The 13572-nt window shown below is 39.1% G+C and overlaps 1 protein-coding gene across 9 annotated transcripts in view; it reads right to left on the bottom strand.

Moving 5' to 3' along the window:
* Nucleotides 1-3141: 3141 nt before the first annotated feature.
* The window catches only part of JAKMIP2 (janus kinase and microtubule interacting protein 2), a 173003-nt gene continuing 162572 nt past the window's right edge, over nt 3142-13572 (bottom strand). For 4 of the 9 annotated variants that reach the window (XM_059417864.1, XM_059417862.1, XM_059417870.1 and 1 more), the window contains one exon: nt 3142-6934. In XM_059417864.1, the coding sequence (XP_059273847.1) occupies nt 6833-6934 (102 nt within the window). In that variant the 3' untranslated portion in view covers nt 3142-6832. Of the gene's footprint in view, nt 7521-13572 lie in introns of all 9 variants that reach the window. The other 5 variants (XM_059417871.1, XM_059417868.1, XM_059417866.1 and 2 more) reach the window with 2 other exon arrangements.

Raw genomic sequence — 13572 nt, forward strand, 5'->3', positions numbered from 1 at the left:
CCATAATTAAATTTTAGATTCGTTCGTGCATTTCTAGGTAGTAAAGGCAAAATAATTTATACAGTAAGTTATCTCGTATTATAACAGAATAAAAATCCTGTTTATGAGGTGGTTCTTATTTAGTTTTGTGTTTCCTCCTCCTCCAAAATTCTTTAAAAAAAAAAAAGTGTCTTATGGAACTTCACATAGATGACCCAGAGGTAGTGGCCCCTGTCGTCAACATTTTGTAGTAACTGCAGGCACAGATTACCAGTGATTATTTGTTATAGACCCTTTTGGTCAAAACCAATAACTTCATCCTTTTAAGTGCATTTGCATGCAAAAAAAAAAAAGTATTCAAAACAGATTTTTATGTGGATCATTTTCAGTGAGAAAAAACCCTACAACCTCACATTCCATATGTAACTGCTAAGTTGCTTAAATAAAAGAAGCACGATTCGTCAGCCATTTGGCACAAACATTTACCATGAGGTAGGTACGCATTCGACCGCATATCTGTCCCTCTGCCACTGACTGTGCTGGCTCACCGGGAGGTAAGAGGTAGGGCTGCATCCGGAGAGGGCAGGCTCCTCTCCCGGGGAATTGTGGGAGGAAGTGCCTCCCATCCCCCCCGCACTCTTTCGGGGGAGACAGGGGCGGGGTCCTTTGTTCTTGAGCTAGGAGAAGTCATTTGAATTGCTGACATGATGGCCTATTTGGGTTATGTATCAGAATTAAAGTCATAAAAACAGAGCTTTTCATTTATAAAATTAGACTCCATAATAGTAGTTGCCTATTTCATGGCATGTTGCTACGCTTGGTACCTTTTTCAGAGATGCTGAGTCAGTTGGCATTCTTCGTTGGATAATATCCATAGTGATGTTTTGAGGGCTGCAGCTGTTTCATTCTTCTCTGTTTTGAGGGTTTGACTTGGCACACAAGGGGTCCTATAAAGGAGTAACAGAAGGTTGTAATGAACTGATGAGCAATGGTTTTTGCTAAAGCACTTAAGTTCCCGCAAGAGCACAAGTTAAAGATAAATGGGTACAACTGAAAGAAGAAACTTAGTGTGGGTTTTTTAAGCCCACCCACAAATACCAATATTATTTTTAGAAGCTTTTTTTTTTAAAGATTTTATTTATTTGCAAGAGAGAGTGAGAGAGAGAAAGAGAGCACAAGCAGGGGGAGTGGCAGAGAGAGAAGCAGACTCCCCATGGAGCAGGGAGCCGCATGCAGAGCTGGATCCCACGACTCTGGGATCATGACCTGAGCCGAAGGGAGATGCTTAACCGACTAAGCCACCCAAGCACCCCCTTTTTTTAGTAGTTCTTAACAATGACCTACAACACTGTACCTCATATTGTGCCATCTTGGTTCTTTGTTTCATGCATACATGGACTGTTTCCCACATTCATCTGTAAGCTCTTTGAGGGTAGACCCACGTATGCCAGTCTGTAAGGACTGATCCATAATGGATGCTCACCCGATACATACTTGTTAACTTGCTACCTCTAGTGGTTCTCTATGGTAGGGGAAAAAGGTAGGTGGATACAGGAAAAGAAGTAATATCTAGAATAAGGATGACGAATACCTGGCAAGGTTCTCTCCCAAATTATACTCAGAGCAGGAATGCTAAACGATCATGGGTCTCTCCTCAAATGTGTAAATTCTGCCTTGGACTCTTCCCCATAGTGCTCCTGGCAGGTACAATAAAAATTCAGAGTGAATAGATGAGGAGAAATCCATTTACTCTTCTTGATGTAGAGTTTGATCACTGACATTATGCTGATGGCTCTGATTCTGCTTAACCTTATTTGTCAAAAGTAGGTAAGAGGACAGTTAAATAAAACAAAAGCAAAAACCTATGAACAATGCAAGATAAAGTTTTAAAAAATGCAGCTTGTTTTATTTTTATATAAACTAAAACACCAGAGCTCATTGGTTCCTATATTAAATACATAAATTATAAAATGACCATTCATAAAACTTTACATACAATAAATTGATTCCAGTCTCTACGGTAATACATACAGTGCATGTACATGTTCAGTGTACTTCAGGGGATCATTCTGGTGAAACTCAGTCAATTGATATTTTTTTCCCATTAATAAACAAGCACTGAACCAATAGATGGAGTCATGCTAATGAGATGGAGATAAAGAACCCCAAATGAGGCAGTTGATCAGATGAAAGCTCTGAGAAATTGGTCCCCTGGCTACATTAGCACAGGAGGCATCTGGGAATCAAGTATTCAAATACATTGGGTCTCTTCTTGAGTCCCCATAGAGTTGGATCTCAAAGGCTAAAACATGCATGAACCCTTGTTGGAATGAGATTTCTAGCTGATAAAATTATGGGAATTTTGGGTAATATTAATACTGTAGGTTGTACTAGACTTTCTGTTGCTCTTCCTAGAAAACCACTGGCATCACTACTAGGCTGGTTTATGGGGCTGGGTAATTGGAAAGCCAATGAGTAGTTCCTTGCCTCAGTCAACAACAGGGAATTGTGGTCGTGAATAGAAGGTAGAGGAGGACAGAGAAGAGGCAGGGAAGGAGAAGAGCACAGACACCAGATGCTAACAAAAAATATGAGTTACTTAGCAGCATAGAAAAACCCCTTCCTTAAGTCCTCAATCCTAGGACAGAAGTACACATTAAGTAAGCGCTCACACCATCACCTATGTACAGAATATATATGTTTTTATATGTACATTACATATCTATAAAAGTGTTTGAATTTTGATCTGTCTCATAGGAAGTTACTACAGTGAATTGGGGGGGAAATAGGCACATTTTGTGAGATGTCAATCAAATCTAAGTGATTGCTCTTATTGATGGATGCTGGGGATGTGCTTTTTGGAAACTGCATTACCCACACTCGAGCGAGTTTGTAGAGTCTTGACTTTAGGCAAAATTGGACTCAAAGTTGTTTATCTACACCATTTCCATCCTCCAGAACTTTGCTATAACAAGGATGGAAATAAAAGCAGGGTGCAAAGGCCTTAATGCAAAAACACAAATGCAAACACAGGGAACTTCACCGAATCAGTCCCTGCCACCTCTGAGCATGATACACTAGGTTGAATATAGCAAATTATAACCTATTTTTGACACATTACTCCTTGGAATAGATCTTTAGTAACTTGATTAAACACTGGACTTGAACTTTCAAACAGCAGAAGGTTTATTTAAGAAGAACCAAATTAAATGGCAGCAAAAGAATGTGAATCTTCCTTGCCCAGTACTGAAATGGAGTTAGAGGATCAACTCCAACTTTCTCTTATGTATGAAGCTTATCACCAATACACCTGAAATTCAGTCTCAAGGTAATATAAAGAAGTGACAACGCAGTTGAACGGGAAGAAAACTTTAGTCCTTTAAGTCTTTGTGACCTACTTTTTTCCCTTTAAAAAAGTATCAACTTAAGGAGAAGCCTGGGCCCTTCCTGGAAGTATTAACTCATGACATAAAGTCATCTAAGATTTGCTTTGATTATTGGTCTTCCAGAAGTTATATTGAACTTTTTCAACACCCTAAATGTATATATACACACACACACATATACCATGTATACATGTATATATATACATACATACATAGTGCCACTCTTTGAAAATCAAAAAAATGCAATTAAGTATTTAAAAATGTCTATGCTGTCCATCTACTTTGATGTAACATAACACACATGATCCAATTATTTAAACATCAACACAAAAATGATATCATTTTTATAGTTCCCATGAAAACCTAAGCAGTTTTTCAAACACTTCCTTTTTAAACAATGAAGATAAGAATTACATTGAAGACATTAAACATGTGAATTACACAATGGGTTTACAGGAAAAGTTGACAATAAATAGGCAAAAGGAACAAGTTTATCAAAGATTTATTATGAACAAAAATTTAGTTGAAATTAAATACTGTAGCAAAAATTATTTGGCAAAACTTTACTTCTCCCATACTAGTAGAGAATAAATGTCCCCTTTCAGCTCCAGTGATGACCCATGAACCCTCTACATCATCTCTATCCTACTGAAGAACCAGGCCACCTATGTGAACGGTTATTTGTGAGTGGAAGAAAAATCAAAGCAAAATTTATTGTTCCACCCCTAAAACCTTACTACTGGCAGGTTTGACACAGGTTAAAAGCACATTCAAATGTGTTTCCTAAAATAAAATTTTGGTGGCATTAAAGAAAAATGGTTAGACAGTCAATTTAATAATAGAGGCTTTTTCTAGTATGATAGCCAAATATAGTTTTCAATTTTGTTTTTCATTCCTTGTGAAAATTTTCCTGTCCCGAATAACTATCCAAATTGGGGCTTTCCTTTTTTTGTCAAACTATTCTTTAATATCATTAGTTACATTTATTTTCCAAGAGATGAATACTTTGATAAGAAAAATCAACTAAATGAACCCTGAAGAAGGTCATCCTGACCACTACTAACTTATTGGCCAAGTATGTCAGGGTAGTTCAGATACAGAAATTAAACATCAGAGTGGGGATTATGTACTCTCTGTAAGAAGTGGGCCCACATTCAGCCTCTCCATTACTCATGAGATACCCTTTACTATTGCTGAACATAATATGCAAGGGAAACATTCATTTAAATAGGATTCATTTCTGTGGATCCATGAGTCAAACATACCTTTATAATTTTGTTGATGTTCTTATAATTGTTGAAGTGAATAACAGAGATGTATTTATCAAAATATTTAGCCTAATCCAATGGTATGTAAACTTTGAGGATCAGGACTAAGACTTGGTAAAAACATACCCTTTTAGCCTAAAATCTAGAGAACTTTGCTCATTTCCTGAAGGCTGAACAAAAAGTATGAATCCCTCCCTTTTGCATTTGTCCTAAATGTATCTAAAGCTGCTTAGATGGTCATCCTAACTGTATTGCTTGTGTGTGATTTTCTATGTGTGTGATACAATCAGATTTATAGCAGATAAGGTACACAATCAAGCCACACTGTTTTTACAGATGTTTCTAGTCATTTAAATCAAAGTCAGTGCTTGGATATAAAATTTAGCATACAAGTTTCTTGGTGGAAAAAGCAAGATGAAGAGAAGGAAAGCAGGTTTGACATAGCAGATGGAGTATGGATTTGCACAGACAGACCCTGGATTGTCCACTAAAGAACAGAAGAGAAAAGTTGAAGAGGGAAGAGTAATTGATTCTCTTCCACGTACTCTGAGATCAGAAAGGGTTGGGTCACAGACTGTAGCGTAGTGCCACATTCTTTAACATTGCCTGCACAACGAATGTGCTCTTCATACCAAGTAAAGAAACTACCCAGTTGAATAAAAAACCCAGCAGGATGATTATTTTGTATATTCCCAGTAGGACCCATTACTGTACATCTCTCCAAAATGAAAGGGATGATCAGACTAATTATGTGATACTATCAGTAGATTCCACACTTTAATTTCAGAGTTGGCTCTCCTGTGACTAAAGTGTTTCTTCCTTATCATGGCATGCATACACAATAAGGAGAGCTACGAGATACTTCTCAGGGAAATGACGTTCTTCGGTCTTGCTCAAAAACATGAGATGATCTGTTTACTATAGGTTATCAGAGATCCCAGCTCTGGATCTCCCAACCTTTATTGCTAGCGATATCCCAGGTAGTTCAATGGGAAAGCTTCAGTGCTGCGGTGCTTAGATTTAATAAAACTGAAGCACTATTTTATTATGTGGGGGACTTTTTCTCAACAATACAAGAAAGTCAAATAATATAGCAGTCGTAATTTTACAAAGCACTTTGTGCTACTTTAAGCACCTCTTGTTCCAGAATTGAAAAAACAAAACAAAACCTTTATGAAAAAGCATTTAACCTCATTTTGCAGATGAGGAGACTGAGGCACAGAGAGGTTAAGTGACTGGGGCCAAAGACACCTGGGTCAGCAGAAAAGAGGACAGAACACGGGACCCCTCAGCATTCTAGCCTTTCTTGGCCTATTCTTCAGTTCGTGTTCTGGCTTGGAAAATGCCAGCATTAAAAACCAAAGAATAAGATACGGAACTCACGTATGGAAGGATTTGTGTAGCATTTCATTAGAAAGAGTTTCTGGCTCCCTACACACATTCTTTATGCATGGGAAATCTAGCCCTGTAAATAAAACCTTGACAATTTGAAAAATTGAGGCTGTTTTGTTATCTACAGTAAATGAGGTGTTAAATTTGTTTTTCAGGAACATTTACTGGCTCTCAGAGATGAATCCAAGACTCAGTATTACATAACTTAGGAAAAGTATCAGTCTTCTACTCTTCTCTGGTAGAAAACGACCTTATTGGTAACTTATGTTATTTCTATATATAAAAAAAAAAAGTAGAGCTGTCTTGTTGCTGTCGGCTCTCTGGGGGAAAAAAATGTTATCAGTCTAAACGACAAGAGGTCAGAATGCTCTAGGCATATCAGGATACTTTAAAAAAAAATCATAATTTTGTTGATCTTTTGCATCTCTGTGGCAAACTCAGCTGTTGGTAGAAGTTTACTTTTCACCTCTACTGTGTTTTTATTCAAACAGTATAACATATTTATTTGCAGGCAATTTTAAGCAGCCATTTGAAAACCAGTATTTTGGAAATGGATTCAGAGATGTTCTCGGGCCCGCGTGCCCTAGAGATAGATGGTAGCATTGTTAACAGAACCGAGTCAGGGAACTTGTGATTTAGGGCATCATCTTCTTAATTTTCAATACGAATGAGATCAGTCTGCTCGTGGAGGAAGATAGATGTGGCAGAAGGCCAAGGCAGCATCAAATCTGCTTTTATTTCTTATGTTACATTCGCCTAGGTCCTCCGCCTTGTCGCCAGTTGAGTGGGGGTCATTGTGGTGCGCTCTCATCTGTCCTCTGTAGAATGCATTCCACAAGCTCCACCTCTGGAAGAGAAACAAGCGGGAGACTGCTTTCCTTCCCATTCACATTGCAGACGGCTCTGTTCCTGAGTTTTAAACAATAAAGACAAAAAGCAAATCCCTGTAGTAAGAAACCAGACTTTTCAAATGAAACATTTTATTGTAAATAGCTCCTCATAGGTATTCCTCGTGCTTCATTCCCCACCCGCCCTTGTTTTTTCCTTTGTTTTGATTTTTGAAAATGTTTATTTCAGGACTAGTGTTTCCATGGGGTGTGGTGTTACATTAAAATGATCCCCCTGCACAGCAGGGGGAGAGTGTTTCTTTGTAACTTTGGTTCCATGCCCAAGACACATCTTTCCTTGATCTGCTGAAACTGTTTCCATTGCTGAACTTTTTCCTTACACAATATACGTTTATAGTTCTTTTCTTCTGGTTTGACATATACATGTTTCATTAAATGCAGCATATATTGTAGATTTTCAACAGGGTCATGTGGGAACTGTCAAGTAAGAAACCTTGAATAATGGCTTTAAAATACACAGTTGTAGTCCTGGCTACAGGGTAGTTCTTAGCTTTTGATCTCCCTCTCACTGTTGTAAACATTTCTGCCATCTTTGAAGGTCTAGAAGCATTTGCCTTTCTGGGGTCTTATCCGTGTTTTCGGTTACTCTGAAAAACAGAGGGAAAATTCTTAAATCACCATTGCTGTCATTAACTGAAGCAGGAATAAAATTATTTTTTTAAGGAAAAAAATTATTCTTTACCACCTCTTTGAGCTCTACTATCTAATCCAAGTTACATAAACGAAGTCTCTAAGCTCAATCCCTTTAATTTTAAGTGAGAAAAGAGAACAATCTATTTCAAGGGTTATATCTGCATGGAAAGTGACGAACAGGTCTTATTTCATAGTAAGTGGCCTGACATATAAGCAATTATCATAGTAGCCTTTACTTCTGGGGCCTTCCAAGACAACACCTTAGAAGCTCAAATGAATGATCATACCCCCAAAATTAAATATAAAATTACAAAACATAAAATTATTTTAAAAGCAGATCTTGTCTATCTATGCCTTTCAGTGACTTACATTTATGTCATATTTCCTCCTCAACAATTGTATCCAGTGGCATGTAGACTCCACTCTGAGGTCTTGACCTTGGGATTCCCTGGGAAGTATGCCATATGGGTTTCTTAATTGGCTCCAGAGATGTTCCTGAAAAGGTACTTCCCTGGACTATACCAGTTAGAACTACTAGCCCTATTTCTCTTTAAGTCTCTGTGTCTGAGTTTTAAACTTGGTTAGATGTTAAGGATATAATACTTTCTTCCCCCCAAAAGCCAGAGATGGCACAAAGGATGTGCTATCATGCGCTGCTCAAAGACTTGGCCTTTACAGCCTCAATAACATGGATGGAGAAAACTGGGATTTCCAGTTTTGGACACTGTATGTCCAATGACAAGTTATTTCAATTCTCTAAGCCTTCATTTCTCCATTTGTAAAACAAAAATACTAATTCTCTAGCAGGACTTTACTGGTGCTGCAGAAATAGTGATCAATATCCAAAGTGGTGGGAGGCAATGCAGTTAGTACCCCAGGAGATTTCCAGTCCACCAACTAGAGGCAAATGAAAGATTCAAAAGAATTCTTGCCATTAGCACCAGTCAGAAATATCTGGAATTCATATTTGCAGAGGCATGTTGCTCCTAAAGACTAGATTAGACGTGAGTGAAAGAGTGATAGGGTCACAGAGGAGGACCAGTGGGAAGGAAGTACAGTGGATTAGATGTAGGTGGGAGAGACTGTTGGTACTTATACAAATGAGACTCACATTCTAGTGTTCAAATACAGAGCAATGCTCACCTATTGCACATCTTTCTTTGTCTATCTGGGCAGAGAACTGGACAGGGATGGCAGGGCAAAGATAAGGCAGGAGATGCGTTCCCAACAAGATGTTGTGGCTGGGAGCACCAATGCTGAGATCCAGAGAAGCAATGGAAGGGCTTGGGTCTCAGCCAGTCAGGGAATACTGCTGTGGGCACACCCTGCACAGCTTCTGAAGAACTCACACATACGTTCCCCCAAATGGCCAGTCTTTCATCACCTCTCATAGAAAGGACATCAGCACTGTTAACTGCCAGAGAAAAGCATCAACCACCAGGGGGAGAGTCACAAACACTGTCAATGCAGTTGAGAGACATGTACTCTTTTCCCTCTGCCTCTTCCCTGCCCTCCACGAGAACCAAGCTTTGAACAGGGAAGAGGGAGAGATCTCTTAGAGCCAGATCATGAATCTGTCCTACACCTGGAATAGGGAAGAAATGAGATTAGATGGACTCGGAGGTTGAATTTTAAACTGAGCCAGACTTTAAAGAACTGAAAAACTGGGGAGCCAGCTTGAGATTTATTAAAGAATAAGAGGAAAATTAGAACCTGAGTGAAAGCCATGTTTTGAGAAAAATAGATTATGTTCATATTTATATCCCACTGAGATAAGAGCCCCAAACAACTGGCTACAACTGTAATACTCTTATATTCCCTGGTAGAGAAGAAAACTGATCTTAACGTACATAAAAGATGCTTTAAGGTGTGTGTTTGTGTATAATATATGTACATATAAAAATATATATAGTGTATGTGTATTTGTATGGATAGAATAAATATGTAAACACAGAAGGGCAGTCTCCCAGAATATTAAATTTGTGTACAGTGAGTATCTGTAAAGGAGCTGGGAACAGAGCCACATTTATTCAGATGGGCATTGTGAATAACTGAAGTCCCATCCAATGGGCCATCATCAATGACCAATTTTCAGTGAACCAAAGGCACACTGTAACAAAAATTGTAGAGAACATACATTCGCTTTTGATTGACAAGGCCCTTGGGATATGACAGAACCTCAGGAATTCCTATGAGTGGGTTGCTTTAACATCACCGAGCTTTAGTTTCCTCCTCTGCCACACAGCGATTGCAGCTACCATTTCTGAGAGTTTACTACATGCCAGCAGACCGTAAGTGAATGAGCACAGTCATGTAATGTCTGACTTGTGATTCCAGTATCCAAGTACCTACTACACTGCCTGGTTCACAGATGACACTTAGCAAATATGAGTTGGGTTTAATGGACTGGCTACTTATGTTCACTGTTCTTTAGGGTTTTCTAACTGCTAGAAGTTATAGTTTTGATCCTTTATGGGCCACATATTTAGAGGTATATTGAGTCACAAACTATAGCTACCTCCTGATCCCTAGTTATCATAAAGAACCCAATCCTGGACAGCAGTCACTCCCTCTTCCTGCTTCTGAGGTCTCTGTAAAGGGCACCATCACCCAATAAACTGTACCATCCAGACCCCTACGGGTCTTCCTGACATCTTTCATTTCATAACCCTCATATACAATTTATCATATGGTAAAATAGTCAATAAAGGGTAGCTCTATTATTACCTCCATCTTACAGATGAGGAACCCGACCCTATAAGGTAGTTGGGTTAAGAGAATCCTAGTGGGAAAGACATAATGATAAATTAAACAAAACTGAAGTCAGAGATCAGAGCAGGCTTCCCTGAGTCGCTGCTTTTACACTGACATGGGTAGGACAAATGGATATTAACTAGTTGATGGTTGTGTGGGAAAGACATTCCAAGTGGACAGAAGCACATCTCATAATGCATGATCCAAGACAGAATGCTTACTGTGTCCTAGGAACTTGGCTTTTAATGAGTCTTTCTATATGCCATGTACTATACTGGTTGCTTTACTTATATAATGTCATTTAATCCCTAGAGAAGTAGTAGAGGCTATCACTTGCTAATCTTTTATATTAAGAAATTAATATTTATAGAGGCATAATAATATCTATTTTGTAGGATCTCTCTATTAAATAAAGTAATAGATATGAAATGCACTTGTCAACCACAAAAGAGATGTCTTCTTTCTCTTCTTTACCATAATACCATAACCATCATTAAGAAATATTTATGGATTGTCAATACAAGCTAGGCGCTATGTGGGCATTAGGGTTACAGGATGAATAAAATATGCATGGTCCTGGCCCTCAAGAACCTGGACAGAATGAGGAATACAGGCATTAATTGAGAAAAATGACAACAACAAGAACCAAAACAACCCAAATGCATGTAAAATTTGTCTGGGAGTACAATCAAGGAAGACTTGCCTGCGGGAGTCACAAGTGAGCTGGGATCTGAAGGATAAATGAGTAGATGTTTACTAGATAAATCAGGGCTGAAAGTACTGTGTGCACAAGGACTGCGTGGGCAAACCCCTGCAGTAGGCAGAAGGGACTAAGGCTCATCAAAGAAGCTTCTAGAGCAAGAGAAAACCTGAGAGGCTGTTTGCAGTTAGACCATTCTGTGCTCTGTTTGGCCACATTAAGGGAATGAGATTTCACTCTAATGATGATGCTTTCCCAGGCAGGGGGCATGGTTAGATTTGTGTTTCCTAAAATTCACTCAGCTGCCATGTGGAGTGCGAATTATAAGAGCATCTAGAGAAGAAGCACTGAGCCAGGTGAGTAGGACATCACCACCATGGAGATGGGGGAGAATGTATTTATTCATGTATTCTTTCCTTTGTTCACTCTTTTTTTTTTTTTTAAAGATTTTATTTATTTATTTAACAGAGAGATACACAGCAAGAGAAGGAACTCAAGCAGTGGAAGTGGGAGAGGGAGAAGCAGACTTCCTGCCCAGCAGGGAGTCTGATACGGGGCTCCATCCCAGGATCCTGGGATCACTACCGGAGCTGAAGGCAGACGCTTAACAACTGAGCCACCCTAGCACCCCTATTCACTCATTCTTCAAGTTATTCTCCAAAGACACATAAAGAACAAATCAGATAGCCATCTTGTTATTATAGTCCCATCCTATCCAGGGCTCTGACCTAACATGTCACAAATCTGCTTTCTCAGTCATTTACCCAACCATTTACTCATTTATCTGTCTAGCCTTCAGTCCACCTGTCAACTTAAAATGTGTTCAGCACTTAGTATATAGAAGGCACTGCTGTAGACCTTGAACATACAAAGATCTATAAAGCATAAGCCCTAGTCTATGCTTTCTTAATAACCTAATCTATAAGACAGGGAAACAACCTCAGTATGACTAGATGAAGACTAATGAATATATCTACATAAAGAAAGACTGATTGGGGCACCTGGGTGGCTCAGTCAGTTAAGGGTCGGCCTTTGGCTCAGGTAATGAACCCAGGGTCCTGGGATCAACCCCCACGTTGGGCTCCCTGCTCAGTGGAGAATCTGCTTCTCTCTCTCCCTCTGTCCCTCCCCCTGCTTATACTCTCTTCCTCTTTGTCAAATAAATAAAATCTTAAAAAAAAAAAAAAAAAGGAAAGAAAGACTGACTAACTGGCATACAATGATTCATCTTATCTGTTAACAATGTAAGAGAATAAGGAACAAAATTTTTCATCTTAAACAATAAATATAGTAGAGTCATATTGCCATTTATTTTCTGCAGGCCACCCCCAGGCCTTGGCAGGAGGGATTGAAAAAATATAAATGTAATAAGAAAAAACATTTGCATATTTTCATGGAGAATTTGTAACTAATCAGTTATAGCTGGCTTTTTAAAAATTTTATTTATTTGACAAAGCGAGAGAGAGACCACAAGCAGGCAGAGAGGCAGGCAGAGAGAAGGGGAAAGCAGGCTCCCGCTGAGCAGAGAGCTGGATGCAGGGCTCTATCCCAGGACCCCGATTTCATGACCCGAGCCAAAGGCAGAGGCTTAACCCACTGAGCCACCCAGGTGCCCCGTAGCTGACTTTTTAAAAAGAGTTTTTATTTATTTATTTAAGAGAGGGAGAATGAGAGTGGGAAGGGGCAGAGGGAGAGAGAGAGAAAAGCAGACTCCCTACTGAGCAGGGAGTCTGATGTGGGCTCTATCCTAGGACCCAGAGATCACAATGCCAGCCAAAGGCAGACACTTAACCAACTGAGCCACCTAGGCACTGCTATGGCTGTTTTTATAATACAGTTTGTTTATTTATTTATTTATTTGACAGAGACAGAGAGAGAGAGAGATCACAAGTAGGCAGAGAGAGAGGGGGAAGCAGGCTCCCCGCCAAGCAGAGAGCCCGATGCAGGCCTTGATCCCAGGACCCTTAGACCATGACCCGAGCTGCAGGCAGAGGCTCAACCCACCCAGGCGCCCACAGTATTTATTTTTTAAGTCTTTTTTTTTTTTAAATCAGAACAACAATATAGTATTATTGGTCTTTTAACCTGTATTATGTTACTAGACAGGAAGTGAAAATACTGAACTATCAAGTTCAAGTGTTCATGGTTGACACTGGGATCATTAAAAACAAACAACAGGGGACGTCTATCAAATAAATAAATAAAATCTTAAAAACAAAAACAAAAAAAAACGAACAACGGTATGTAAATGAAAAATTATGATCACCTCTTCTCGGTATGGTCTTCCAAACTGCATAATGAACGGAGTTGGTTCTGGCATATTCCTCATTAACATGTCCCTCTTCAGAAGAAGAGGATTTTCAGTCACTATAACCTGGTCACTATAACCTGATGTAACAATAACCTGGTGATAGCTATTTCTTTACTCCTCTCATTTTCTTCTTTCCTTTGTCTCCCTGTATAACTGACATGGAAGAATTTGTGGTACACTATTTATTTAGAATAAATCTACAGAATGCATGCACAGATGGTATCTTCTGAAACTACCTGGG

The sequence above is a fragment of the Mustela nigripes genome, chromosome 12 (genome assembly GCF_022355385.1).
Source record: "Mustela nigripes isolate SB6536 chromosome 12, MUSNIG.SB6536, whole genome shotgun sequence".
In the NCBI taxonomy this organism is placed as follows: domain Eukaryota; kingdom Metazoa; phylum Chordata; class Mammalia; order Carnivora; family Mustelidae; genus Mustela; species Mustela nigripes.